Consider the following 27170-nt stretch of genomic DNA (forward strand, 5'->3'; position numbering starts at 1 on the left):
CACATGTCTACTTTTTTCACAATACACAATGCACATTTTTATACCACACGTGAAATATTTTTCTGATACACGTTTGATATTTTTTTAATACGTGATGTAATACATTTAAAATAAATACTTGTTTCAAAAACTTTTTTGAATACAAGGGAACATTTTTCCAAGTACATGGTGAACATCTTTTAATAGCAATAAACATTTCCCTAAACTATGCAAACAATTTTTTTGCATTGGATAAACATTTTTTAAAACTTTCATGTACATTTTTTTGAACCCGTGATTATTTATTTAAAATGTCATGTAAATTTTTATTGGTAATAATAAAAAAATCTACACAGACATCTTTTTACATTGTAAATTAGTACATATTTGGCATGGCCTTTTTTTAAAATGCTGGCATATTTTCATAAAATTTCACATATATTACAGTATGTACATATTTTTAAAATGGTGTAAGATATTTTAATTACACAAACATTTTTGTGACGTGGAATACACATTCTTTTTAAAGTTTCACATCCATTTTTTTTAGAAACACGGGAACATTTTTTATTGGCATGAACATTTTTTTAATGTTATGAACATTTATTAAAACTGCACTTATAATACTTTTATGCTAGGTTAACTTTTTCTAATTACTGGTTTTAAAGTTTGTTAATTAAATTTAGAATTTTGAACTATATGCGTTTAAAATATTAAAAAGTAAAAAATCAAGTGATGCCAGCCCGACGAGCCAGCTTGGCACACATAAAAAATGTAAGTTGACAACTTTAAAATCTATTATACTAACTTCTATTGTCATGCATAAAAATTACAAATGCAAGAAAACTTTATAAGGTTGGTACGGGAGGAGCTGTAAGAGAGTACTTCATACTGGCACTAAAATTACAAATTTGTGATGAGTGCGTGGTCACAAAACTGTGACCTAGCCGGCCTGCCCAAACCCAGCACAAATCTAGGGCGGGTATGGGAGGCCCGGATGCGCCCGGGCACGTCCGCCACGTTGGACCAGCCCACCTGGACCTCACAAATATCCCCACTAGGCCATTACGGACGAATCCTAAACCATACTCAAAGCATGCTTCACTCTACTCTCAGTCTCCTCCTCTCCCCGTCGTGCCCCTTCTGATCCATGTTGAGCTCCAAGAGTAGTGTAACGTCCGGCGGCAACAACCACTAGGAGTCGCTGTTGTGCGAGGCATAGCCGAACAACATGGAGAAGCTCGTTGTACAGATCATTGCGTCGGTCGCGGCTGGACAGGGGCGAAAGCGAAAGCTTTGGCTACGTGTCGTCCCCCATCGTCCGACGATGTAGTGTGGACAATGGCGTCGACGCGTCACATTCGCGTAGCTTCGGGGCGCTCCGCATTGATTCCGGTCCGCCGCCCCCGCGGCCTTCTCTGCCTGCTCCAGATGGCGTCCACGGCAACCATTGGGTCCTTGCGCTAGCGTCGTCGTTGGCACGGACGTAGACGCTCAAATCTAAGGGCGCGGACCGCACGCCGTGAGAGGCAGCGGGCCAGGGAGAGGGTGTCGACGATGGAGGCGATGTGCTCCCACCGATCCCGCGTGCACGCTCTGATTGATCTGAAGGACCAGTTCCTCGTTTCGGTCCTTCGCGGCTCGTACGCACCACACACAAAGTGAAAATTACCACAACCGTTTTTTGAGTGAAATCTTGTAGTACTACCTTTGTTGCTGATGCATGCAAACCACGAGTGCAAGAGGCATAAAGTTGGTTTGGGAGGAGCTGCAAGAGAGTAGCACAGACACTGATCTTGGATGTTGGAAGCATGTGAAATGTATAAGAGGACTTCAACTGGGACAACTTATCCTTCCCCGACATGGATTTGAGTGAGCTTGGAGCCCTATCGCCGAGGAGGAGGTGAGGGCAGCCATCAACCAGATGCCCAAAGATAAGGCTCCCGGACCCGATGGGTTCATCGGGATGTTCTTCAAGAGCTGCTGGGAAATCAATAAGGAGGATGTCATGCATGTTATTCATTCTTTTGGAGCCTTGCAGACTTTCAACCTTCATTGGTTAAACTCTGCAAACATCGCGTTGTTGCCTAAGAAGGAAGGTGCGGAAGGCATTGCTGACTACAGACCCATTAGTCTTATCCATGCCATTGCTAAAATTATTGCCAAGATTCTTGCTCTCTGGCTCGGGCCCCACATGGCCAGCTTGGTCTCCAATGCTCAAAATGCATTCATTAAGAAGCGAAGTATCCATGACAATTACATGTACGTGTGCAACCTTGCTCGAAGCCTCAACAAGAGCAAGACACCTTCGCTCCTCTTCAAACTTAATGTCCGCAAAGCTTTTGACTCAGTAAGATGGGACTACATTCTGGACCTCCTACAGTGGAGAGGTTTTTTGAGCATCTTCCGGGACTGGATTACAGCGCTTCTTCGCAAGTCCTCCTCTCGTGTCCTTCTAAATGGTGTACCGGGTCCACTGTCGGTGTCAAAACCGGCGGATCTCGGGTAGGGGGTCCCGAACTGTGCGTCTAAGGTCGATGGTAACAGGAGATAGGGGACACGATGTTTACCCAGGTTCAGGCCCTCTCTATGGAGGTAATACCCTATTTCCTGCTTGATTGATCTTGATGAATATGAGTATTATAAGAGTTGACCTACCACGAGATCGTAATGGCTAAAACCCTAGAAGTCTAGCCTGTTTGATTATGATTGCCTCTACGGACTAAACCCTCCGGTTTATATAGACACCGGAAGGGACTAGGGTTGTAAAAAGTCGGTTATAAAGAAAGGAATCTTCATATCCGAACGCCAAGCTTGCCATCCACGCCAAGGAGAGTCCCATCCGGATACGGGAGAGAGCCTTCCGTCTTGTATCTTCACGGCCCATCAATCCAGCCCATGTCAACAGGTCGGACACCCGAGGACCCCTTAATCCAGGACTCCCTCAGTAGCCCCTGAACCAGGCTTCAATGACGAGGTGTCCGGCGCGCAGATTGTCTTCGGCATTGCAAGGCGGGTTCCTCCTCCGATCACTTCAAGGTACGTGACTTAGAGAGCTGTATTCAACCTTCCATTTAATGTCGCACTCATCGGCTTATGTGTTTCCACACCTTCCGTTTCAACGTGTCGAACGAATACGAGAGGTCGGGGCATTTTTTGCACATAACCCCCTGGTCACGCAAGAGAGGCTTCTATTAAAGGGATCGGATCCCACATCCATTCCACACCCAGCGGAAAATCCTTAGAGCCTTGCCAGGGGAAACCATTCAACATGACTAGCGTCCCCAGTTTTTCCTCCCGCCCTCACAGCTCCGAAAAAGGCGATTGGAGAGATGTTCGGTATCCCACGAGCAGATGATTAAGCTCCAAACACCGGGATACCTTCCCCCCCGCGGATCTGGTCCCTTTCTGAGCAGGATTGACCTCCTTCACAGGCGAAGTTCTGGCGGAAAATTTCCCCAACCCAACTAGGGGGGAACGGGTGTGCTTCGTGCCCTACTTGTTGAGAGGTGTCAGGTTTCCAATCCACCCTTTCCTCCAAGGGCTCCTGGAGTATTATGGCCTCCAACTGCACAACCTTACGCCGGCCTCTATCCTGCACATCGCGGGTTTTGTCGCCCTTTGCTAGCTTTTCCTGGGATGTGAAGCCCACTTCGATTTGTGGAGGAAGCTATTCTGCCTCGTCCCTCGCAACCAAGAGGGGTCGATATTCGAGGTGGGCGGCGCTGAAGTATGGCGCATAGCTGGCATTGGATACCTGTCCAGCACACCGAAGAAGGCGCCCGAAGAATGGCCTTCAGAATGGTTCTATATTGAGGATGTCGCTCTTCCAGACCCAGTCCAGATGGTTCTCCCCGAATTTTCAAATGCTCCATTGAAGAAACGCCACAGCTGGCGCCCTCGGAGCCTCGAGGAGGAAGATAGCGCGGAAGTCCGTCAATTGATGAGCAAGATAAGGACACTTGCCCAGTCCGGACTATCACTAGTCGAGGTAATGGCGGCTTCCATAGCGCGGGGGGTCCAGCCACTCCAATACAAAGGGCTTCCCATGTGGCACTATAATGGGGAAGATGACGCCTCACGCTGCTGTCGGAAGGGTCCGGACACCCCCGCCGCTTTGGCCAAAATATTGGCCGAATTGTACAAAGGGGAGAAAGAGGAGTTCACTCGTCTTAAACGTCGAGATGGATTTTCCATGTACAGTCCTCCTAGCTAGGTGAGTTCTAATCCCACCACTTTACTCAATTCCTTCCCCGAGTCACTTTTAAGGGGCACCAACCCATCCATTTGTAACAGGAATGGCGGAAGGCTACCAAGGGGATCCATAGCCCCGCCCCACAGCCAGAGGATCACAACCGGGATCTCGACCCCGGATTCGAAGAGGATCCAGATATATTTGTGGAGCTTGAGGAAGGAGTATTCTACCAGACGAGCTATGATGGCATGAAAGTGGCCATCATCGCCGACTATCCCAGCCTCCTCCCTGCTTCGCATGTAAGTAATCAAAAATACAGCTTCTTCGAAAGAGTCTCCACATTACGCCTCACCCATCGCACTATTTCGTGCTCTAAAGGGGAAGCACCCGATGCCTCAACGTGCACCAGAGGCATCTCCCAAGAGAGCGACCCCCGCGCCGAGAAAATCTTCAAAGAGGAAAGCGAACAACAACACGGCAGAGCCTTCATCAAAGAGGTATGGTTTTTTAATCATGCCCCCTGGCAGTCACATCAAACTATGACTTATCCGCTGTGTCTTGTCAGGAAAAACGTTCGCCAGACTATGTCCGGGGATCCTGCCAGCTGCGCCTCCACAAGTCAGGTTCCAGACCCTACCTTAAAGGCAAGGGCTGATACGAGAGTGACGCCGGATTGCCCTTCTACAGAGGATTCGGATGATGTATCCATCACAAACTCTGAAGTGGAAAGCGCTATGAATCATCGGCACCGACGGGCCGCTCTTCACGACCCCGGCTTTACAAAAGAGGCATTCAATGCCTTCAGCTCGGCTGATGCATACATCCGAGCTGCTCGAGACGGGCTTACCAGAGCCACAGACCAACATTTGAAAGATATGTGGGTACGTACACATTTGTACAAATCTGATAATTATATACCAGTAGCCCCCGAGACTTAAAGCAGTTGATACAACTGATTTAAGGATCATTGTATAACCAGGTGCTCACAGAAAAGAACAACATGTTGTCTCAAGTGCTGGAAAAGTGTCGGACTCAGCTAGCTGCCGAACTGGAGAAATCCAAGAAGGCATCGCCTGGTAATGTTCCCCTCCATCGAGAAAATATAATCACATACCAGTAATATTAATACTTTTTATATTTCCCATGGCAGGATCGTAGGATCAACTAAAGGAGGCCCTGAAGGTTGCACAAGCGGGGGAACAAGAGGCCAAAAGGCAACTAGCCGCGGGCGAGCGTGTGCTAACACGGGTCAGGGATGAGAAAAATAAGTTGCAGGATTCCAACACCCTGCTGGGCGAAGAACTAAAAGACATGCGAGCCCAACTGGCTGACTCCATAAAGGAGAATAAGAGGGTACGAGGCGGCATGTTCAGTATGCTTTTCAAACCTGCCTCCCTATAATTCGGCGAGGGCAGGAACTGACAAATTTATGTCTGCAGGTATGCTAACTGGCCGCCCCGAAGAGGAAATGTCCGGATCTCAAGGCAACTTGCTACAAGAGTTGTCCCAGATGCACGAGCGAGTTCGACAAGCAATGCAGAGTGTTGCCAAGGCTTTATGGCCATCCGCCTCCCCTCCAGCAGGTATGGCGGAGCTCGTGAAGCTGTTCAAAGGAGCACGGCGGCGTATACAATTATGGAAGATATCAGCCTGCCGCGCGAGAGGCCTGGGCCATGGTGAAGACACGGTACACTAAGCTTGATCCGAATCATATGGCCTGGGTCGGGCCTAAAGGGTCAGATGGAAAGGAAATTCCAGTTAGTTTAGTATATGACCAAGTAAAGGTAGCCGCCAAATATTCCCAATAGGATTGTAAGCTAGACAGCATGTTAGACGGTATAGAGGAAGAAGTTTTTGAGTCCAAGTGACTATGTACTTCTATTGACATAATTGTCCCTAGCCGGATTGTAAATAATTGTCATGGAAGACCTTTTCGCTTCGACCTCTGGACCCGAAGGTGCAGAGTGTTTCCGAATACCAAAGCGGCAATATAGACCGGGGTATGTGTGGAAACCAGGCGTAGGGGTCATAGTTGCTTGAACAGACAAGTTGTATCCGGCTAGCTATGTTATATTACATTGTAATTGTAAGAAACATCTTCCAGAGAGAATAGTTCCGTTAAGGGTTCCTTTCCCTGGGTGAACATGTGTTATTGTGCATGCCCGAACTGTGGTTCGTAACATCTGGGGGTTCATAGTGTAATGAGTGCGAAAACATCTTTAGTCCGCCAACCGAATATTCCCTTAAGAACGCTAGCTTTCGGCTTCACCCAGTCTGATGTACACATCCGGATGACCCACCAATAACAATCGTAGAGGTGCTCCCTTTATGCCCTAGCTGAACAAACGGGAACGTAGGGCATAAGCACAGGAGCCAGCCAACCCAGCTTGGCCAAAACTTAAGTCATAACGATGCATATAATGGCGAAGAAAAGGTACATATGAGGAAAAGACACATATGTGGTGAGCTTGATGCTCGAATAATAATAATAATAATAATAATAAGCTTCTGTACAAGAAGCCCCCAGGTATTATGGGCGTACATATTTAAGGATGTGTACGTCATAGGTGTGTGGTTGAGCCGCACAAGAGCGTAAAGCTAGAAAAATTAAAGAGAGGAAAAAATAATGGAAACAAAGGGAGAAGAAGACGAACAAAGAGTCCGGCTCTAGGCGTAGAATCTTCGGAGTCTGACGGCATTCCACGAGTTCGGCTCTAAGCAGTTATCCGATGCGTCACGCAGGCGGTATGCTCCTCCAGTGAGAACCTCATCTATGATGAAGGGACCCTCCCACTTTGGCTTGAGTTTGTCCTTTTTCTTCTCCGGTAAGCGCAGAACGAGTTCGCCAACGTTATAAGTCTTGGCCCGCACTTCTCTGCTTTGATACCTTCGAACCTGCTGTTGATAAAATGCGGAACGGGCTTTCGCGACGTCGCGCTCCTCCTCCAGGGCATCTAAGTTGTCCTGCCGATCAAGCTCGGCCTCTCTCTCTTCATACATGCGCACTCGAGGTGAGTCATTTATAATGTTGCAGGGCAACACAGCCTCTGCGCCGTACACCATGAGGAAATGTGTATATTTGGTAGTGCGATTGGGCATGGTCCGCAGCCCCCAGAGTACAGAGTAGAGCTCCTCAACCCAGTGCTTGTCTGATTCTTTCAAAGACCGCACTAGTCTAGGCTTAATGCCGCTCATAATAAGACCATTAGCTCGTTCGACTTGACCATTTGTTTGTGGATGATAGACGGAGGCGTAATCGAGCTTAATGCCCAAATTAGCACACCAGGCTTTTACCTCATCGGCTGTAAAATTGGAGTTGTTACCAGTGATGATACTGTGTGGGACACCATAACGGTGCACAACACCGGATATGAAGTCAATCACTGGTCCGGCTTCAGCCGTTTTAACTGGTTTGGCCTCTATCCACTTAGTGAATTTATCTACCATGACCAGGAGGTATTTTTTTCTTGTGGCTTCCTCCTTTAAGGGGTCCGACCATATCAAGCCCCCAGACCGCGGAAGGCCAAGTAATGGGGATTGTTTGTAAAGCGGTGGGTGGCATATGGCTTTGGTTGGCGAAAAGCTGGCATCCGACACAACGTTGGACAAGGTCCTGTGCATCTGCTCGGGCCGTCGACCAATAGAAACCTGTACGGAAGGCCTTACTTACAAGGGCCTGAGCCGCGACGTGGTGACCGCCAAGACCGGCATGAATTTCCGCCAAGAGCTGCCATCCCTCTTCTTCGGAGATGCATCTTTGAAGTACTCCGGTAGCGCTTTTCTTGTAGAGCTCTCCGTCATGGACCTTGTAAGCTTTCGAGTGCCGGACAATGCAGCAAGCCTCATTCTGATCCTTAGGAAGCTCTCGCCTATTAAGGTAGGCCAAGAAAGGTTCGGTCAATGGGGCAATTACTTCCATGATAACATGGGCCGATGGTGTTATTTCGGTGGCTGAGCCCCCGATGATATCGGTATTGTGTTCGGAATCTGGGGGTATAATCGGGTCTGGACTGGTGTTGCCGCTCTCCCCTTGCCACACCACGGATGGCTTGAAGAGCCTTTCCAGGAATATGTTAGGCAGGACGGGGTCGCGCTTGGCGCCGATGCGAGCAAGGACATCCGCCGCTTGATTACTTTCTCGAGCCACATGATGAAACTCGAGCCCCTCGAACCGAGCCGACATTTTGAGAACGGCGTTACGATAGGCCGCCATCTTCAGATCTTTGGCGTCGAAATCTCCATTTCTTTTGGGATATTGCGAGGTTTGAATCTCCGCACCTCCAAGCGTTGTATGCCCATGGAGACAGCCATCCGAAGACCATGCAATCAGGCCTCGTATTCGGCTGCGTTGTTGGAGTCTGTGTATAATATTTGGAGTACATACTGAACTGTGTCTCCAGTGGGGGACGTTAAGACAACGCCCGCTCCTAGGCCCGCCAGCATTTTGGAATCATCGAAGTGCATGACCCAGTTGGAATATGTGCCATACTCTTTAGGGAGTTCGGCCTCTGTCCATTCAGCGACGAAGTTGACCAGTACTTGGGATTTAATGGCCCGACGCAGTTTGTATGTTATTTCGAATGGAAGGAGCTCAATGGCCCACTTGGCAATCCGGCCCGTGGCATAGCGGTTGTTTATTATGTCATTGAGTGGTACTTCGGAAGCCACCGTGATTGAGCACTCTTGAAAGTAGTGTCGTAGCTTCCGGGATGCCATGAAGACCGCGTATGCTATCTTTTGGTAATGACGGTACCGGGATTTGCATGGTGTGAGGACAGTGGATACGTAGTATACCGGTTTCTGAAGTGGGAATTTGTATCCGTCCTCCTCTCGCTCGACGACGAGCACCGCACTCACCACCTGGTGTGTTGCCGAGATATATAATAACATGGGTTCGTCGACGTTCGGCGCGGCCAGGATTGGGTTGCTCGCTAAAAGAGCCTTTATCTCTTCCAGTCCGGCCGTTGCCGCATCCGTCCACTCGAAGTGGTCGGTGCGTCGGAGAAGGTGATAGTGCGGCAATGATTTTTTCTCCTAGTCTGGAGATGAAGCGGCTTAAAGCTGCCACACATCCGGCTAGTTTTTGGACCTGTTTAAGGTATGTTGGTGTAGCCAATTGTGACAAAGCTCGGATTTTGGCTGGATTGGCCTCAATTTCTCTATTGAAAACGATGAAGCCCAGCAGTTTTCCAGCGAGAACGCCAAAAACACACTTTTCCGGTTTGAGCTTGATGTCATATGTACGGAGGTTGTCGAATGTGAGACGCAAGTCGTCTATTAGTGACTCGACGTGCCTAGTCTTGATGACGACGTCATCCACATATGCTTCAGCTATCTTGCCGATTTGTTTCTCCAGACATGTTTGAATCATGCGTTGGTAGGTGGCACCAGCATTTTTAAGCCCGAAAGGCATAGTGTTGAAGCAGAAAGGCCTGTATGGGGTAATGAATGCTGTTGCGGCTTGATCGGACTCCTTCATTTTGATTTGGTGGTATCCGGAGTATGCATCGAGGAAACACAGTGAGTCGTGTCCTGCACTGGCATTGATAATCTGATCGATGCGAGGGAGGGGGAAGGGGTCCTTAGGGCAGGCCTTGTGGAGGTCCTTGAAATCGACGCATAGGCACCAGGATTTATCCTTCTTTGGTACCATCACCAAGTTTGCTAGCCAGTCCTGGTGTTTTATTTCTCTGATGAATCCGGCCTCGAGTAACTTGGCTAGCTCCTCCCCCATAGCTCGTTGTTTGGGTTCGGAAAAGCGCCGCAGTGTTTGCTTGACCGGTTTGTATCCCTTCAATATGTTGAGGGTGTGTTCGGCCAACCTGCGTGGGATTCCTGGCATATTAGAAGGGTGCCAGGCGAATATGTCCCAGTTCTCGCGCATGAATTCTCGTAGCGCGGCGTTGACCGTTGGGTCCAGTTGTGCCCCGATGTATGCTGTCTTCTCGGTGTCCGTCGGGTGGACTTGAAATTTGACTATTTCATCTGTTGGTTTAAAGGAGGTGGATTTGGGTCGCTTGTCCAGGATTACGTCGTCCCTATCCACCGTGGAGCGTAGCGCGGTTAACTCTTCAGTCACGAGGGCTTCAGACAGTGCCTAGAGGGCCAGAGATGCGGTTTTGTTTTCGGCGCGGAGTGCTATGTCCAGATCATTGACAAGAGTAATAATACCATTGGGCCCGGGCATCTTGAGCTTCATGTACCCGTAATGAGGTATAGCTTGGAAGCATGTAAATGCATCTCGCCCTAATAGGGCGTGATATCCACTGTTGAAAGGGGCCACTTGGAAGGTTATCTCTTCAGACTGATAATTCTCCGGCGTGCCGAATACCACGTCGAGCGTGATTTTTCCCGCGCATCGCGCCTCCAGATTGGGAATGATTCCTCGGAAGGTCGTGCTACTTTGCTCGATGCGGTTCCTGTCTATTTCCATTTTATTGAGTGTATCCTCGTAGATGAGGTTTAATCCGCTGCCGCCGTCCATGAGCACTTTAGTGAGCCGAAAACCATCCACAATTGGATTGAGAACCAAGGCGGCTGGTGCCCGGACTGTGCGGAATTTTGGTTCGTCACTAGCATTGAAAGTTATGGCCGTGTCGTTCCAGGGGTTTATTGTTGTGACTTGGCAGACTTCGGCGAGGTCGCGGAAGGCCCTTTTACGCCGATTGTTTGAAGCGAAGGTCTCGAAGACTGTCATCGCTGAGGTCGTCATCTTCCGGGGGGTGTTGCTCTGGGGTATTTTTGGTGAGGATATCCTCGCCGCTCTTGGCCACTTGCCGGAGTATCCAATATGCTCTAAGGCTGTGGGTTGGTATGGTATCCGGTGTCGTATGTATTTTGCATGGCCTATCAAGCCATCCCTCCAGAACAGTTCCGCGCCCGTAATGGACTTTGGTTTCTTTACTACTGGGTCCGGCGCGCCGCGAGGGTGTGTCCTTTTTGCCCGGACGAGGGTTTGCGTGGAAACCGGTGGTTCCCAGCGAGCTGCCTGAGTTTTCCAGGCGCTTTCCATTGCGCAGTACTTCTGTACTATGGTTGCCAAGTCAGTGAAGTGTAATACGTGACGGCGGTTGGTGGCGTTGAGAATTCCTTCGTCCATGCAATTATTGCAGAATACTGAGATCGCGTCTTCGTCGCGGCAATCTTTAATCTTGTCTTTGACAAGGAGGAATCTGGCCCAAAAGTGATGGACTGTTTCCTGAGACTGCTGCCGTAGGTATGTGAGATCGCGTATATCTGGGTGGGTGGGTGGATTTAAATCTGAACCCTAACCCAATTTGGGATCCGGAGTTTGAGAAATTTCCGAGCTTAACAGTTCGGGCTCCGGGATATCGACCGACTTTTCAGGTCCACCATCCGATTCCAGGTTCGGAGGCATGTCGTTCCGTGGACAGGTATCCGGCTCTTCGAGCTCGGAAATCTGAACATAGTTCGTCCTCAATATAGAGGGAGAGTTGTTGTTTTGCTCCTCTACTACCGCTATCTGATGGGTGATCTGTGGAGATTTGATTTCTCTCTGATCGGGTTTAAGCCCAATCCGATCGTAGTCCGTAGCGACCCCCAAGGCGGCGATGCGATCCAGGAGTTCGTTTAAGGACGACAACTGTGATGGATCCATCCGTTTGGAGTATTCGGAGTCAACGCAGAGGCGATTTTCGATGACCCGAGAAGTCATCGCCGGCTTAAAGGCCGGACGGGGGGTCATGGTAAAGCCGCCTAACCGAAGGGTTTGGCCTGAGGCCAGGGCTCCTCCGGAGGTGATACTATCCTTGAAAACATGGCGAGCCATCAATCCTGTCTTCGACGTCACAGTGGAACTCTCAATGAAAGCACCAATGTCGGTGTCAAAACCGGCGGATCTCGGGTAGGGGGTCCCGAATTGTGCGTCTAAGGTCGATGGTAACAGGAGACAGGGGATACGATGTTTACCCAGGTTCGGGCCCTTTCTATGGAGGTAATACCCTACTTCCTGCTTGATTGATCTTGATGAATTTGAGTGTTACAAGAGTTGATCTACCACGAGATCGTAATGGCTAAAACCCTAGAAGTCTAGCCTGTTTGATTATGATTGCCTCTACGGACTAAACCCTCCGGTTTATATAGACACCGGAGGGGACTAGGGTTGTACAAAGTCGGTTACAAAGAAAGGAATCTTCATATCCGAACGCCAAGCTTGCCATCCACGCCAAGGAGAGTCCCATCCGGATACGGGAGAGAGCCTTCTGTCTTGTATCTTCACGGCCCATCAGTCCGGCCCATGTCAACAGGTCGGACGCCTGAGGACCCCTTAATCCAGGGTTTTTGAGCATCTTCCGGGACTGGATTACAGCGCTTCTTCGCAAGTCCTCCTCTCGTGTCCTTCTAAATGGTGTACCGGGTCCACCAATCTTGCATGGACAGGGTTTCGCCAGGATGACCCGCTATCCCCCCTATTGTTTGACATTGCCATCAACCCGCTGCAGCAACTTCTTGACTTGGCCACCAGGCATGGACTGTTACACAAGATTAGGGGGCGCGGGTCTACCTTTCGGACCTCGCTCTACGATGATGATGCGGCAGTTTTTGTCAAGCCTATTAGGGAGGACGTGACCAACCTTGCTTCCATTCTGAAAGGCTTCGGTGAGGTTACTGGCCTTTGCACTAATTTCTTAGAGAGCTCCGTCGTCCCCATTCGGTGCGGGAACCACAACCTTGATGACATCCTCCATGGGCTACCAGCAAAGCGAGCCTCCTTCCCGCTGAAATATTTAGGGCTGCCCTTATCGGTGTGGCAGCTCAGACGCGCCGACTTCCAATACCTTGAGAATCAGGTTGCAGGAAGGCTCGTGCGTTGGGAAGGAAGATATATTGCAACTCCGGGCTGAGTAGTTCTGGTAAAGTCGGTCCTTACATCTCAGGTTGTCTTCACTGCTACTGTCCTATCCATCCCTCGCTGCACCCTGAACAACATCAACAAGATTGAGCGAGCCTTTCTTTGGTCGGCCTCGCACAAGACAAATGGGGCCAAGTGCAAAGTCAGTTGGGAGCGCGTCTGCAGACCCAAGGACCTTGGGGGACTTGGGGTGTTGCACTTGGAGAATTTCTGCCGAGCTCTTCGTTTGCGGTGGCTTTGGCTCCAATGGACCGAGCCAAGGAGGTTGTGGGTGGGCTTGGGTAACCCATGTGACGATGAGGACAAGTACTTCTTCTACGCGTGCACAACCATCACCATTGGCAATGGTGCCCGTGTGCCCTTCTGGGAATCACCATGGCTAAATGGGTGCAAACCCAAGGACATCGGCCCCCTGATCTTTGAGGCATCGTCGCATAAACAATGGAAGGTCAGGGAGGCTCTGCATAATGACGCATGGGTTAACAAAATAAACCTCATGGCAGCGTCCTCTTCTGATCACCTGAGACAATTCCCAGCGCTTTGGATTGCACTTCATGGTCTCCGCCTTGACGAGCATACTGAGGATTCCATCCTGTGGAAGCATACGACCTCAGGAGAATACCCTGCTTCTTCCGGATACAATGCGCAATTTCTATCCATCACTCGTACTGACATGTACAAGGTAGTTTGAAAGGCTTGGGCGCCCCCAAACATAAAATTCCTTGTGTGGTTGGCAATTCAAAATAGGATATGGACGGTTGACCGTCTGGCCAGGAGGGGGTGGCCAAACTGTGGCCCTTGCCCTCTTTGTAAGAGGGAGCAGGATACCGTGGAACATCTTTTCTTCAACTGCCGTTACACGCTGAGACTGTGGGGCTTGGTGAAGGACTGGCTGCAACTTGTCAGCTTGGATTTTTCACTTTGAACGAACTACAGGAACATCAAAGATTGGTGGTTTGACATGGTTTCCACCCAAAGGATCCATGGAAGGGCACTGCCTTCGCTCACTATGCTAGTATGCAAGACAATTTGGGATGAAAGGAACGCAAGGGCTTTCCGAAGCAACTATGCACCCCCGATCATCCTTCTTCACACCATTCAGAGGGCAACGAGACTTTGGGCGACTACGGGTGCGAAACATTTGGGGCATATTCTGCCAGGAGAATAGCGTTTGTGTGTTCCGCACCCCCTGGTGGGGGGATTTTATTATTTTTGCATGCAACCTTGTCAGACTTCTTCCTGTCTTAATTAATGAAAAGGGGCAAATCTTTTGCCCCATGTTTCAAGAAAAATCTTGAAACTTGACCTTGGTTGCCTTCGAGAGACGGCGACTGATCGTGTACAGTTCGATGGCTCTTCTTGATAGCTAGGTGATACTGTATAATGTACACCGCTGTGTGTCCAAGTAAGCAAAATTGCAAAAAATATCAAAAAGAAAAAAAAGCTGGACACGCCGTGTTGGAATGTGAATGCATGCAGTACGGAAAGTAAGCTACTGAAATCAATCATATATATCAAGATTTGTAGATTGCTGATCCCGCTCGCCGCGAGATGACATACTACGTCTGAAATCAGTTTATAAATGTCATGCGCGTCATCCATGTAAGCCGTGTGGTACTAAAGGCGAATCAACCTTGGGAAATAATGCATAAGCGTTCGATTGGGCAACATTCTTTCTGACGGAGCCCATTAGCGGAAACGGTTCGGTAGGAAAAGGCGCAGATGTTATCCCGAATGGTTGGAATGATACTGCAGATGCTATCCCGAATGGTTGGAATGATACTGCAATCGTGATGATTCCTAAGATTAACACACCAGAAAAGGTATCCCAATTTAGGCCGATCAGCTTGTGTAATGTGATATACAAAATAATTGCAAAAATGGTGGCCTCTCGATTGAAGACCCTTCTACCAGAAATTATTAGTCCAACACAAAGTGCTTTTGTACCAGGTAGATTGATAACTGATAATATTTTAGTGGCCTACGAATGTTTTCACACAATCAAGAATAAAAGAGAGGGTAAAGAGGTCTTGTGTGCTATAAAACTTGACATGCACAAAGCCTACGATAGATTCGAGTGGGCTTTTCTTAAGGAGATTATGCTGAAATTGGGTTTCCGTCGAAAGTGGGTTAATTTGATTATGCAATGCGTCACAACAGTAAAATACAAAGTAAGGATAAATGTGGAGGAAAGTGAGAGTTTTAAGGCTACTAGAGGGTTGAGACAGGGGGACCCGCTATCACCATGTCTATTCCTACTATGCACAGAAGGGTTGAATGCCTTGCTCTCGCATGCTGAGGAGAACGGGAACATATCAGGAGTTAAAGTCTGTAGAGACGCCCCACTAGTAACTAATCTCCTCTTTACGGATTACTCGTTGATCTTGATGAAAGCCAACCAACATAATGCGGTGGCCCTGAAATCAGCACTAGATTTATATTGTGCGGCGTCGGGACAGCTGGTAAGCGTGGAAAAGTCTAGTATTTTCTTTAGCCCCAATACAAAGGTAGAGGTCAGAGAACACTTGTGTACAACGCTCAATATAATGACGGAGGCCCTGAATGACAAATACTTGGGCTTTCCAGCAAATGTGGGCGTTGATAAAACATATTGCTTTAAATTTTTGATTGAACGTATTGTTAAGAAAATTAGTGGTTGGAAGAAAAAACTACTATCTGCCGGGGGGAAGGAGATCCTGCTCAAGGCTGTGATCCAAGCCATACCTACCTATGCAATGTCGGTCTTTAAAATTCCTAAAAAAATTGTAAAGGAATCATTGACGCGATAGCGCATTTCTGGTGGGGGAGACGAGGAGAACCAGAGGAGGATGCACTGGATGGCTTGGTGGAAAATGTGTGTACCAAAAACCCAAGGAGGAATGGGATTCCGTGATATCCACTGTTTCAACCTGGCTCTGCTGGCCAAACAGGCATGGCGTCTCCTTGATAATCCGGATTCCTTGTGTGCCACTATTCTAAGGGCCAAGTACTACCCTGATGGCGATTTGCTGAATTCCAAGTCAAAGAATGGTGCTTCCTTCACCTGGCAAAGCATTATGACAGGCAACAGGCATTACTACTCTGAAACGTGGCTATATTTGGCGAGTGGGAAATAGACATAACATCAATATTTGGGAAGATGCATGGATCCCAAATTGTGCCACTAGGAAGATTGTGACTCCTAGGGGGGGCAATTGTTATCCAGAGTGGTTGATCTGATTGACCCTGTTTCCAATAATTGGGATGAAGACCTGATTAGACAAACTATGTGGTCTGTTGACGCTCAACGGATTCTTTCAATCCCACTTTCACAACATAACATGTCAGATTTCATTGCTTGGAGTTATACGAAAAATGGTGTCTTCTCGGTACGGTGTGCTTATTCCGTGGAGTGGAATGATCAGTATGGGAGTAAACTAAAACACTCTAATGGGATGGGCCGAACCACACCTAACCCTATTTGGTGTCAGATATGAAAATTATCATGTCCGGCAAAAGTCAAAATTTTATATGGCGTACGTTACATGGCACTCTCCCATGCCGGGCAACACTTGCTAATAGACACATGAAGGTCTCGCCCCTTTGTCCTACTTGCTCTCAGGGTGTAGAAGACACGAAGCACATGCTTTTCCTATGTACTAAGGCAAAGGATGTTTGGAAGAGGCTAGGAATAGATGAGATTATTCATAGAGCTTGTGAGGTTGATCGTGCTGGAGAGGCGATACTGGAATACCTTTTAGTTCTCCCAGATCAAGATTTGCGTATTATGGGGTACCAAAATGTACGAGAAATGATAGCTATTTCAGCTTGGTATCTATGGTGGGAGAGACGGAAATTAGTGCACAAGGAAACAACTCAGAATGCAACTCAGATATCAATGGGGATCATAGCCCTCACATACAATTTTGTAAATGCATCATCTTCAAAGGCGTCCATGAAAAAGGAGGGTTGGCATTGTCCCCCTAGGGGTTTCGTGAAACTCAATGTTGACGCCTCTTTTGACCAGAACATGCTGAAGGGTACGATGGGGGTGGTTTTGCGAGACGACAAAGGTAGGTTTATTGCAGGAGGAAATGAAAAGATTGATCATTGCACAGATGTTCTGATGGCAGAAGCTTTAGCCCTCAAATTTGGACTAACACTAGCGCAAAGGGCAGGGTGCAATCGCCAAATCATCAACTCAGATAATCTACAGGTGATTGAGACCATGCAGGACGGAGGACAGTCAACCGATGCGGCGGCGGCGGCAATTTTCGATGACTGCTTCCACTACGCATGTGATTTCATCATGACTAGATTCGAACATTGTAATAGAGAGGCAAATAGAGTAGCACATGAACTTGATAGATTAGCTAGATTTTCTTCAACTTCAGATTGGTTCGAGGAGCCTATCAATGAAATTGTACTCATCCTCACAAACGATGTATTGGTTATTTCTAATGAATAAAGCTTTGTTTTATTTCAAAAAAAAAGGAAAAGGCGCAGATGTCCTTTAAAAAATTTACCCATGCCGCTGCGTAGAAAGAAAGTATCGTATTTACACCACACAACAAGTTAGATGACCAGAAATTCATATTTTCAAAGTTTTAGCATTAAACTGAAAATCCAACGCAAGTTCTATTACTCCGGTGATATTACCTCTTTTAAAAACAAAAGGAAGGCCAGCCTATTCTTCCATCTCTTTTCTCCTTCACAATAAAAGCTTTTCTCCTCCTGTCGGCGCCGCCGCCGGTCCGCCCCATCTCTGAACGCCTCTAAGCCATGGATGTGCGGAGGATCTCGGCCCCCACCGGCGGGAGGGACCCCGTTCTCGTTCTTGTTAGATTAAGCGTCTTGATTGGGGCTGTGTGGCGGCGGCGATGTCCCTTAGTAGGAATAATGTCGCCCACGTTCTATCCCCGTCTTGATGGTGTCTAGCATCGTTGGGGTGTGTGGAGGTTTGCCTCCGTCGGATCTCGCAGGATTCGGTCATTACTGGTCTTCGGTGGATCTGTTTGGATCCGTCTTTGTTCGTTTTCGTTTGAGTATTTATAGGTTTGATCCTTCTGATCTACGACTTTCTTCATCGTCGATGGTTGCTACTCTGGTGCGCTGGTCCTATCGGGCCTTAGCACGACGACTTTCCGACTGTCTACTACAACAAGATTTGCCCGGCTCCGGTGAGGGAGGGGCGATGACGGCGGCGCGCCTTTGGCTCGCTCCAGTGCCCCTTACACGGACCCATGAACGGGTTGTATTGGTACACATGAAGAAGTGGCCGATGCCCGTCGTGGACGTAATTGGATGCGCGCCTTGGAAAACTGGGCAAAACCACGTACTAGGCACACACACGTACACGGGCCCTTACACGGACTGAAGATCGGGCTGCCGGCTTACCGCGTCGGACACAGCGCATGGTGGGCGTCCTTGCTTTATCAACACAGTGCATCCGACGCGCAGCCGGCATTATGGCCTCAAAATGACCCAGCAAACGAAGCGCCCGTCGCTTCGACCGCGACCCCAGGTCAGGCGGGACTACCCGCTGAGTTTAAGCATATAAATAAGCGGCGGAGAAGAAACTTACAAGGATTCCCCTAGTAACGGCGAGCGAACCGGGAGCAGCCCAGCTTGAGAATCGGGCGACTGTGCCGTCCGAATTGTAGTCTGGAGAGGCGTCCTCAGCGACGGACCGGGCCCAAGTCCCCTGGAAAGGGGCGCCTGGGAGGGTGAGAGCCCTGTTCAATGATCCACGGACATGGTTATAATTTTTATTACATTTGTCGTTCTTTGTACTGCCATCATTAAAAATGAATAGATTGGAAGTTTCTCGCAAATAAAAAAAGAGCGCGAATGCTATATCTCGCTTACAACGAGTATAGCATTCCTCTCGGCTGAAGCATGTGTATATACGGCCGACCCATTAGCTTAGCCCGCTCGCTCGCTTCCGTTGCTCAGATTGCTTGCCTGCTCAGTCGACGTACTGGTTCGTCTAATTTGTTTCTTTTTCTTTCTGTTTTCCTTTGTTCTTCACCTTTTTTTTGGTTTTTTGTTTTTCTTTGATTTTATCGGTTTTCTTTGCTTCTTTCATGGTTTTTACTGAATTTTGTTTTCTTTCTTTTTTTCGTTGGTTCCTTTTGGATTTCAATGGGTTTTTCTTTCTTTCTTTTTCATTCTTTCTTTTCTTGGTTTTTTTATTTTACTTTGTATCCTTCTCAGATTTCATTGTTTTCATTTGTTGCATTGGTTTTCTTCTTCTTTTTCCTTTATTTTTTTTCTATTTTCATCGGTTTCCTTTGTTTTCAATACATGTCATCTTTTTTTGGGTACACCTTCAACATTTTCGTATACATCATGACCATTTATATATATATGTTTAACAATTTTCCAGTACATGCTTCACATTTTTGAAAACTTGATATTTTAGTATTAAATATGTTCTGATGTCTATTTTTTCGTACACCTTGCACATTTATCATATACATATCAAAGATTATGTTTATATATGTTCAACATTTTAAAAAGATACGATTAATACTTTCTAAATGTATGTTTTGATGTCTGCATTTTTTGTATACATCAAGAACATTTTTTTACATGTTTAACTAATTTTAATACAAGATTAACATTTCTAAATACAATGATGAATATATTTTTCAAATACATGTTTCGATGTCTACTTTGTGTCGTACACATTTGTAAAAATATTGTGTACAACTGAAACATTTATTTTATATACATTTAAAAAATACATAATTAACATTGTATGAAAATGTTTTTTAATATTGTTGTTTGAATATGTGTTAAACATTTTTTAATAGCTGTTGAAACATTTTTTTTCAAATGCTATCAAAATTTCTGTATAGTTACAGCAACATTTTTCTAACACTGCAGAAACATTTTTTTGGACTTAAATATTGTTTTTTGAAGCATGTGTATTTTTTTGAGAATATAACAAGAAACTAAGAATAAAAAGAAAAGGGGGGGGGGATGAAATCGCGTGAATGAATGATAAAATGAACTAACGGAACCAACCAAGGGATAACGATCGAGCGAACAACACTACTGGGCCAGCCCATTACAATGTCTCTTCATGCGAGCGAACAGTTTGTGTCGTTAGAAGCAAGACATAGGGGCGCCCAAAAAGGAAGGGTGAGTCTATACCTCGTTGAATGGTGAATTGGACACACATTTCGCCTCAAGCGCTCGCGAAGATAGTCCAGGCGCAATGCGCAACTACATGCGCACATCTAGTGAACTAGCACACTCTAGCACCCCGAGATACTCGACAAGGGGATCCAATTTCCTCGTACATGTTCTTGTTAGCAGCAGAGGGCCTTTCGTGCCTCTTCAAATCCAAAAGTGGGTCATCAAATCTTCATGGTTTGCAGATGGCATCCTCTGCGCCACCGGTAAACCATTTGTTATTCGTAGATGACAGCGTGTTGTTCTTCAGGGCAAACAATGCGGGAGCCATTGAGATGAACCAAGTAATGGATATTTACTGTAAGGCCACTGGTCAGTGAATAAATTGTGGCAAATCATCAATATTCTTTAGGGTGTTCCAGAAGCTGTTAGGAATGAGATCAAGGGATTGCTCAACGTCCCAAATGAGACTCTCAACGAGAAATACTTGGGCATGCTGTCTGATTTTGGTTCATAAATAATGATGCCTTTAAATATTTGAAGGACCAGTTGTGAAATAGGATCCAAGGATGGATAGCAAATAACATGTCAAAGGCAGGTAATGAAGTGCTTGTAAAAGTGGTGGCCCAAGTAGGGCCAGTTTTTTCCATGTCATGCTTCAAACTTTCAAGAGAGCTATGTGAACACTTAAACATGCAAGTCTGGAAGTTTTGGTGGGGTAGCAAAAATGGCCACCGCAGGTCACACTGAGTGTTGTGGAAAGTGATGACACAACCAAAAGGGATGTGGGGTCTAGGTTTGGAAGACTTTGAGCTTTTTAACGTAGCCATGTTAGCGAGACAAGCATGGTGTATTCTGTAGCAGCCTGAATCTCTGAGCGCTCATTTGTTGAAAAGCATCTGTTGTCCAAACTCGTCCATATTGCATGGAAATCTTGGAAGTCATCATAGTCAAATTACGAGGACTATCTTGGAAGGTAGAGATGTGTTAAATCAAGGATTGATCAGACGGATTGGAAACGACTAAAATACTAACATTTGGGATGATAACTGGCTACCTCGTGATGAAATGCTAAGGCATATGGATGCTTGGTTACCCCCCCCCCCCGGGTTTATGTGGTTGACCTTATCAACGATCGATGCTACTTCAGGTACGTGCAACAAGCAACGTGCAGAGAAGCTTTTCATGACGATGGATGCTTCGGTGATCTTGGGGATACCCACCTACACCCGAAATTTGGCAGACTTTTAGGGAAGGAACTTTGAAAGGAGTGGAATATTTTTCATGCGCTCAACATACAGGATGCTCGTCTACTAGGCAGAGACAGGAGGCATGGCTTGATGGTACGACTGGATCCTCAAGTACAAACAATGATGAGGGGTCATGGAAATGCTATGGAATACGCAAGTTCCAGCAAACATCTGAATGTTTCTTTGGCACTGGTCGAAGCACTCTGTCCCAACTAAGGACGTGAGAGCACATTAGCACATGACAAATTCCAGCTCTTGCGGATTATGTAGAGGACCGGATTCATGGAGGCACTCACTCTTGGAGTGCACGGTCGCCAGATGCACTTGGGCGCTCATGGATGACGATCTTGCCGGACACCTTATTGCCATGACGGAACCTAACACTAAGAACTGACTATTCTCGATGATTGAATCATTGGAACATATGCAGTTTAACCTTATGGGCTATCTGGTCATAATGAAGGAAATCCATCCATGAGGCAATCTTCCAAAGTCCTCAAGCTACACATGCATTTATATTTTTTTTCAAAACGGAGGCAAAAGATTTGCCTCATCGATTAATTAAGAAGAGAATTGCTCAGTTAATTAACGAAAAACCGGGCGAAAACCGAACACATGCATTTATAGACATATACTTGGCTGAGCTGGAGATTCCGAAACAGAAGCAGTCAATTCAGAGTACGGGCCCAATCACCATCCCGAGACAAGTTTGACGCCAGAAGGCTCCCCCGGTTGGTTTTGCCACTGTTCATGGTGAATTGGTGTTGCAGGTGTGTCTAGGGTAGTCGAGGGGTGGCACGACAGCAGCAATCTATCGTGACAAGCACAACAACTTTTTGAGGTGCTTGGCGTTGGTGATCCTCGGGATCCATGACCCTGCAACTCTCTAGGCGATCGATGTAGGGAAGCGCTCTCGCTCTCGAAGATTATTGCTGCATCAGTTTGTGGGCGCGTGTGACTCAAAGCAGGCCGTGGGTGATATTCCTAATGGCAACCAAGGGCGGTACGCAACTATCATTAGTGAAATTCAACATAGAGCTTCTGCGTTTAATTGTAATTTTATTATTGAAGGCCATGAGTCGAACATGGAAGCACATACTTTAGCTAAGTTTTCACATTCTTTTGATCCGGGGCGCCATGTGTGACTAGGTCAACCCATGATCCGAGTATTCTGTGGTATTTGATCAGTAAAGCTTGGCTTTACCCCTAGAAAAAGCTAGCTAGCATGGCAAAAAAGGTAGCATGTTTGCTTTTCATTTTTTGCTTCAATTTTTTATTTTCATTTCATAATTTTGTTTACATTTTCAAATATGCGTGTTTTGGAAAAAAATCATAATTTTTTGAAAAAATGTTAATCATGCATTTTAAAATATTAAACGTGTATAAAAAATGTTTCGGGTGTACAAGAAAAATGTACGTTGTGCACGAGAAAAAGTAGACATCAAAAGATACATTTGAAAAAATGTTAATCATGTATATGAAGAAAATGTTGAACATATAAAAAAAATTAGATGTATACCAAAATGCGCAGTGTGGCAAAAAAGGTAGCATGTTTGCTTTTCATTTTTTGCTTCCATTTTTTCAAATTATTGTTTTCATTTTAGAATTTTCTTTACATTTTAAAATATACGTGTTTTGAAAAAAAAATCATAATTTTTTAAAATATTAATCATGCATTTTAAAATATTAAACATGTATAAAAATGTTTCGGGTGTACAAGAAAAATATATGTTGTGCACGAGAAAAAGTAGACATCAAAAGATATATTTGAAAAAATGTTAATCATGTATATGAAGAAAATGTTGAACATATAAAAAATGTTTTAGATGTATACCAAAATGCGCAATGTTTCTCATGTACAAAATTAACATTTTTTGTATACACTAGGAACATTTTTATTGACAGAATACAAAATTAACTTTTTAACATATATGTTTTTTATGTCTGCTTTTATTTAATGTGCATTGTACATTTTTCTGTATAAACCATGCACATTTTTTATATACGTTTAACGTTATATAAATATAAGACCAATAATATTTTACATATGAAAACAATAGACATCAAAACATGTATTAGAAATTTTTAAAACATTTATACAAAAAATGTTTCTCATGTATGCGGAAAATGTATACAAAAAATATACATTGTGTAATAAAAAAAGTAGACATAAAAATTATAGTTAAAGAAATGTTAATCATGAATTTGAGAAAATGTTAAATATGTATTAGTAAAGTTCCTAATGTACACGATAAATGTACAAAGTGTACAAAAAAAGTAGACGTTATAACATGTATTGGGAACTTTGTTGGTCTTATATTTAAATAACTTTAAACATATATAAAAATATGCATGATTTATATATAAAAATGTACGATGTACATTCAATAAAAACAGACATAAAAACATATATATTAAACATTTAATCTCGTATTCTGTCAGTAAACTGTTCGTGGTGTATACAAAAAATGTTCATTGCGTGTGAAAAAATGTTTCTTGCCATAAAAAATGTTCATTGTGTATTTATAAAAATGTTAACAATGTATTGATAAAAGGTTTTGAAACTTATTTTTAAGAAAAATATACGTCATATATTTGAATAATATCCAACATGTCTCAACAAATTGTTGCAAGTTGCAGCGTGTACATTAAAAATGTGCGTTGTGTATTAAAAAGGTAGCATGTATTGAACAAAAAAAGTAACCGATAAAACATGAGAAAGAAACAAAAAAAACTAACGAAAGCCGAAAAAGAAACAAATCAAACAAAAAAAGGAAACTGAAGAAAACAATTGCATAAAAATGAAAACAGTGAAAAGTGAAAAGCGAGAAAGAAAGAAAGAGAACAGAAAAGAAATAAGAAAGGAAAAAAGCAGAGAGAAAATTAGTGGAAACTGAGGAAGAAACAAAGAAAACATAGAAAATAAAGAGAAAAACCGAGTGGAAACCAAGAAACAATGAAGAAACCAGTGAAAAAGCAATGAAAAAACAAAAGAAAACCATGAAGAAACAAAGAAACCCGAAAGAAAAAATGAAAAGAAAAAATATCAGAAGAAAAAGAGACCGAACCATGAGTAGCCACCCCCTTATCGAGCGAACGAGCCGGGAGCGCCTATACAGCGCGGTCCGCGCCTGCTCCCCCGCGCGCTCTCATGGGCCGGCCCATGTGCGGGGCGCGGAGCCCCTTGTTGTTTTAGCCTTTTTTTTCTGTTTTCAGCTTTATTTTGTTTTTATATATAATTAGTATTTCAAAAAAACTTACAAATTGTCTAATTATTCGTGAATTCAAAAATTGTTCACAGTTTGATTTTTTTTCAGGAAATGATAAATTCTCAAGGATTCAAGAAATGTTCGTCATTTCAAAAATAATGTTCATCTATTCAAAAATTGTTCATGATTTCAAAAAAATGTTCACGATTTCAAAAACTGTTCACGATTTCGGAAAGATGTTCAGGATTTAAAAAAACGTTCACGTTTTCAAAAAAAGAGAAACAGAACATTAAAGAAAAGAGAAAAAGAAAAATGTTCACAATTTCAAAAAATGTTCATGATTTCAAAAAAAGAGAAACAGAACATTAAAGAAAAGAGAAAAAATGTTCATGATTTCAAAACAATGTTCACAATTTCAAAAAATGTTCATGATTTCAAAAAAAGAGAAATAGAACATTAAAGAAAAGAGAAAAAATTGTTCACGATTTCAAAAAACATGTTCATGATTTCAAAAAAAGAGAAACAGAACATTAAAGAAAAGAGAAAAGGAAGAAAAATTAATCAGAAAAGGTAAAAAAAGGAAATACAAAATAAAAAGCCGGTATAAATAAACAAGAAAAAACCGGTTCTGGGAAGGTTCTAGAACCTTCCCAAAACCGGTGGGGAGGTATCCCTATATGGGCCGGCCCAAAAAGCTGCAGACGCTAAGGGGGGGTACGCGCCCAGTCGCTAGCGGGCGACCCTATGCAAGCGGGAAGGGTGGAGAAGATCTGGGCTGGCCCAGTTAAAACGGGGCGCGGAAATTCCTTCGGGTGAGCGTACGATATATACTACTCCCTCCGTTCCATAATATAAGAGCGTTTTTGACACAACGCTCTTATATTATGGGACGGAGGGAATAGTAATTTGTATGTGCTTTGCACGTTAGATTATTATGTGTGATCACAATGCTAAATCATTTCTTAAAAGTAAATATGTTATGTTATAATAAAATTATCGTGTTGAGAACTCGTGGATTGTTTCTTACAATTTGTATAAAATCATGGTGGCACAACGAATTTCTAGTATATGAAGCATGCATAGAAATAATACATAATTTTATTCCAAAAGAAATGTTATTGACGTGTTTGTGAAATATTTTATTTTTTTCATATTCGAATTTGAATTATAGATAAAATTAGTTTGATGTTATAATTTCACTTTTCCAAACCATCGGCGTTTTCTTACAAAAACTATTTCTTTTGTGTGTTGTCGACCGAACAAAGCTTTAAATAACTTAACGTCCCATTAAGAAAATAAATTAAAATATAAATCTTAATTTTCTACTGGTTGTTAAAATATTTCTCTCAACGAACAGGAATATTGCCATGCGTACAAGTTTTTTGCAGTGTATTAATTCATTTGGGAAAAATAAAAAATACTTCCATGCTTGCATTCAACAGTACTCATGCATGCGAGGGGATAATTGCTACCGCAGTAATATAGGCTGCTAGGCTCTACGAGCACACTTGTTTGGAGCTTCTATTCTACACTGGAGTACTACACTTGTTCGCAACATAAAGCTAGCTCCTCACGTGCAAATTCTCGAGCATGAATTTTGTAGGCTAGAAGCTCCTCACGTGAACTGGCATTCGTTTAACTCTAGAAAGTTCCGAGCATGAACTTTGTAGGCTAGGAGCTCCTCACGTGAAAGTTACTTTGTGTCAGGTTGGTCAGATGGCAGCTGAACTCTAGAAAGATCCCCGACCTCATTTTGGCGCGCGGCCGTGGGGAGCGAATCCCACGAACCATGGCTGTTGGATAAGTTCGGTTCAAGATTGATAAATGGCAGTGATTCATCCTGTTGAAGAAATCAACGGCTAACAAATGCTTCGGCATCACTCTGGGTGGCCAATCCAAATTTGAAAATTGGTGTACTAATAGTAGAGATAAGTCGCCGCGCAAAAGGAAGGAGCAGATATTGACCGGCCCAACAATGTTACATCATGGGGCCGCATGCATATGGCTACTGCTATTCTTCACCTTTTGCAAGGAATAGAAGGTAAACAATGCACTGGTCTGGCCCACCTAACTCGCTTCCGTGTGCTCCTCGGCACCGGAAGAAACATTGATGCTCTGGAGCCTCTTGACATAAAAAACCGGCTACCAAGTTTGTTAAGGAAAATAGTTACTACGGATGAAAATGTATGGATTTTAAAAACGTTCACAATTTTTTAAATATTCAAAATTTCAGAAATATTCACAGAGAAAACCATAAAGAAGAAAACCAGTAGAAAACAACAATAAAAACTCGAGGAAGAAACCGCTAGATGAGGCGACCCACGACGACCACCGTGATTTGTACAAATTGTCTACAATTCTGTGCTATGAGAGATACATGCAAATGAACAACCATTGACCGAGCAAATTGTCACTTGCACGACGTGCCGACGTAGTTGCTCTTCGTTTATTTGATCAAATTGGTGACAACAATACAAAGATCCACCTCAAGCTGACGGCACACACTCGCAACTGAGTTCCTGGAGGCAGAGGAGACACGGCTC

General features: G+C 44.7%; 1 protein-coding gene across 1 annotated transcript; it reads left to right on the forward strand.

Moving 5' to 3' along the window:
* Positions 1-16611: 16611 nt before the first annotated feature.
* LOC141022570 (uncharacterized) lies at positions 16612-17493 on the forward strand. The gene has a single exon (XM_073498834.1). It carries the CDS (start codon positions 16612-16614, stop codon positions 17491-17493), a length of 882 nt encoding a protein of 293 aa, XP_073354935.1.
* Positions 17494-27170: the final 9677 nt, after the last annotated feature.

This window comes from Aegilops tauschii, chromosome 5 (genome assembly GCF_002575655.3).
Source record: "Aegilops tauschii subsp. strangulata cultivar AL8/78 chromosome 5, Aet v6.0, whole genome shotgun sequence".
NCBI lineage: Eukaryota > Viridiplantae > Streptophyta > Magnoliopsida > Poales > Poaceae > Aegilops > Aegilops tauschii.

Excerpts from the sequence above, each read along its gene's own strand:
- LOC141022570 (XM_073498834.1), top strand. The coding sequence starts at position 16,612 with ATGAAGGTCTCGCCCCTTTGTCCTACTTGCTCTCAGGGTGTAGAAGAC.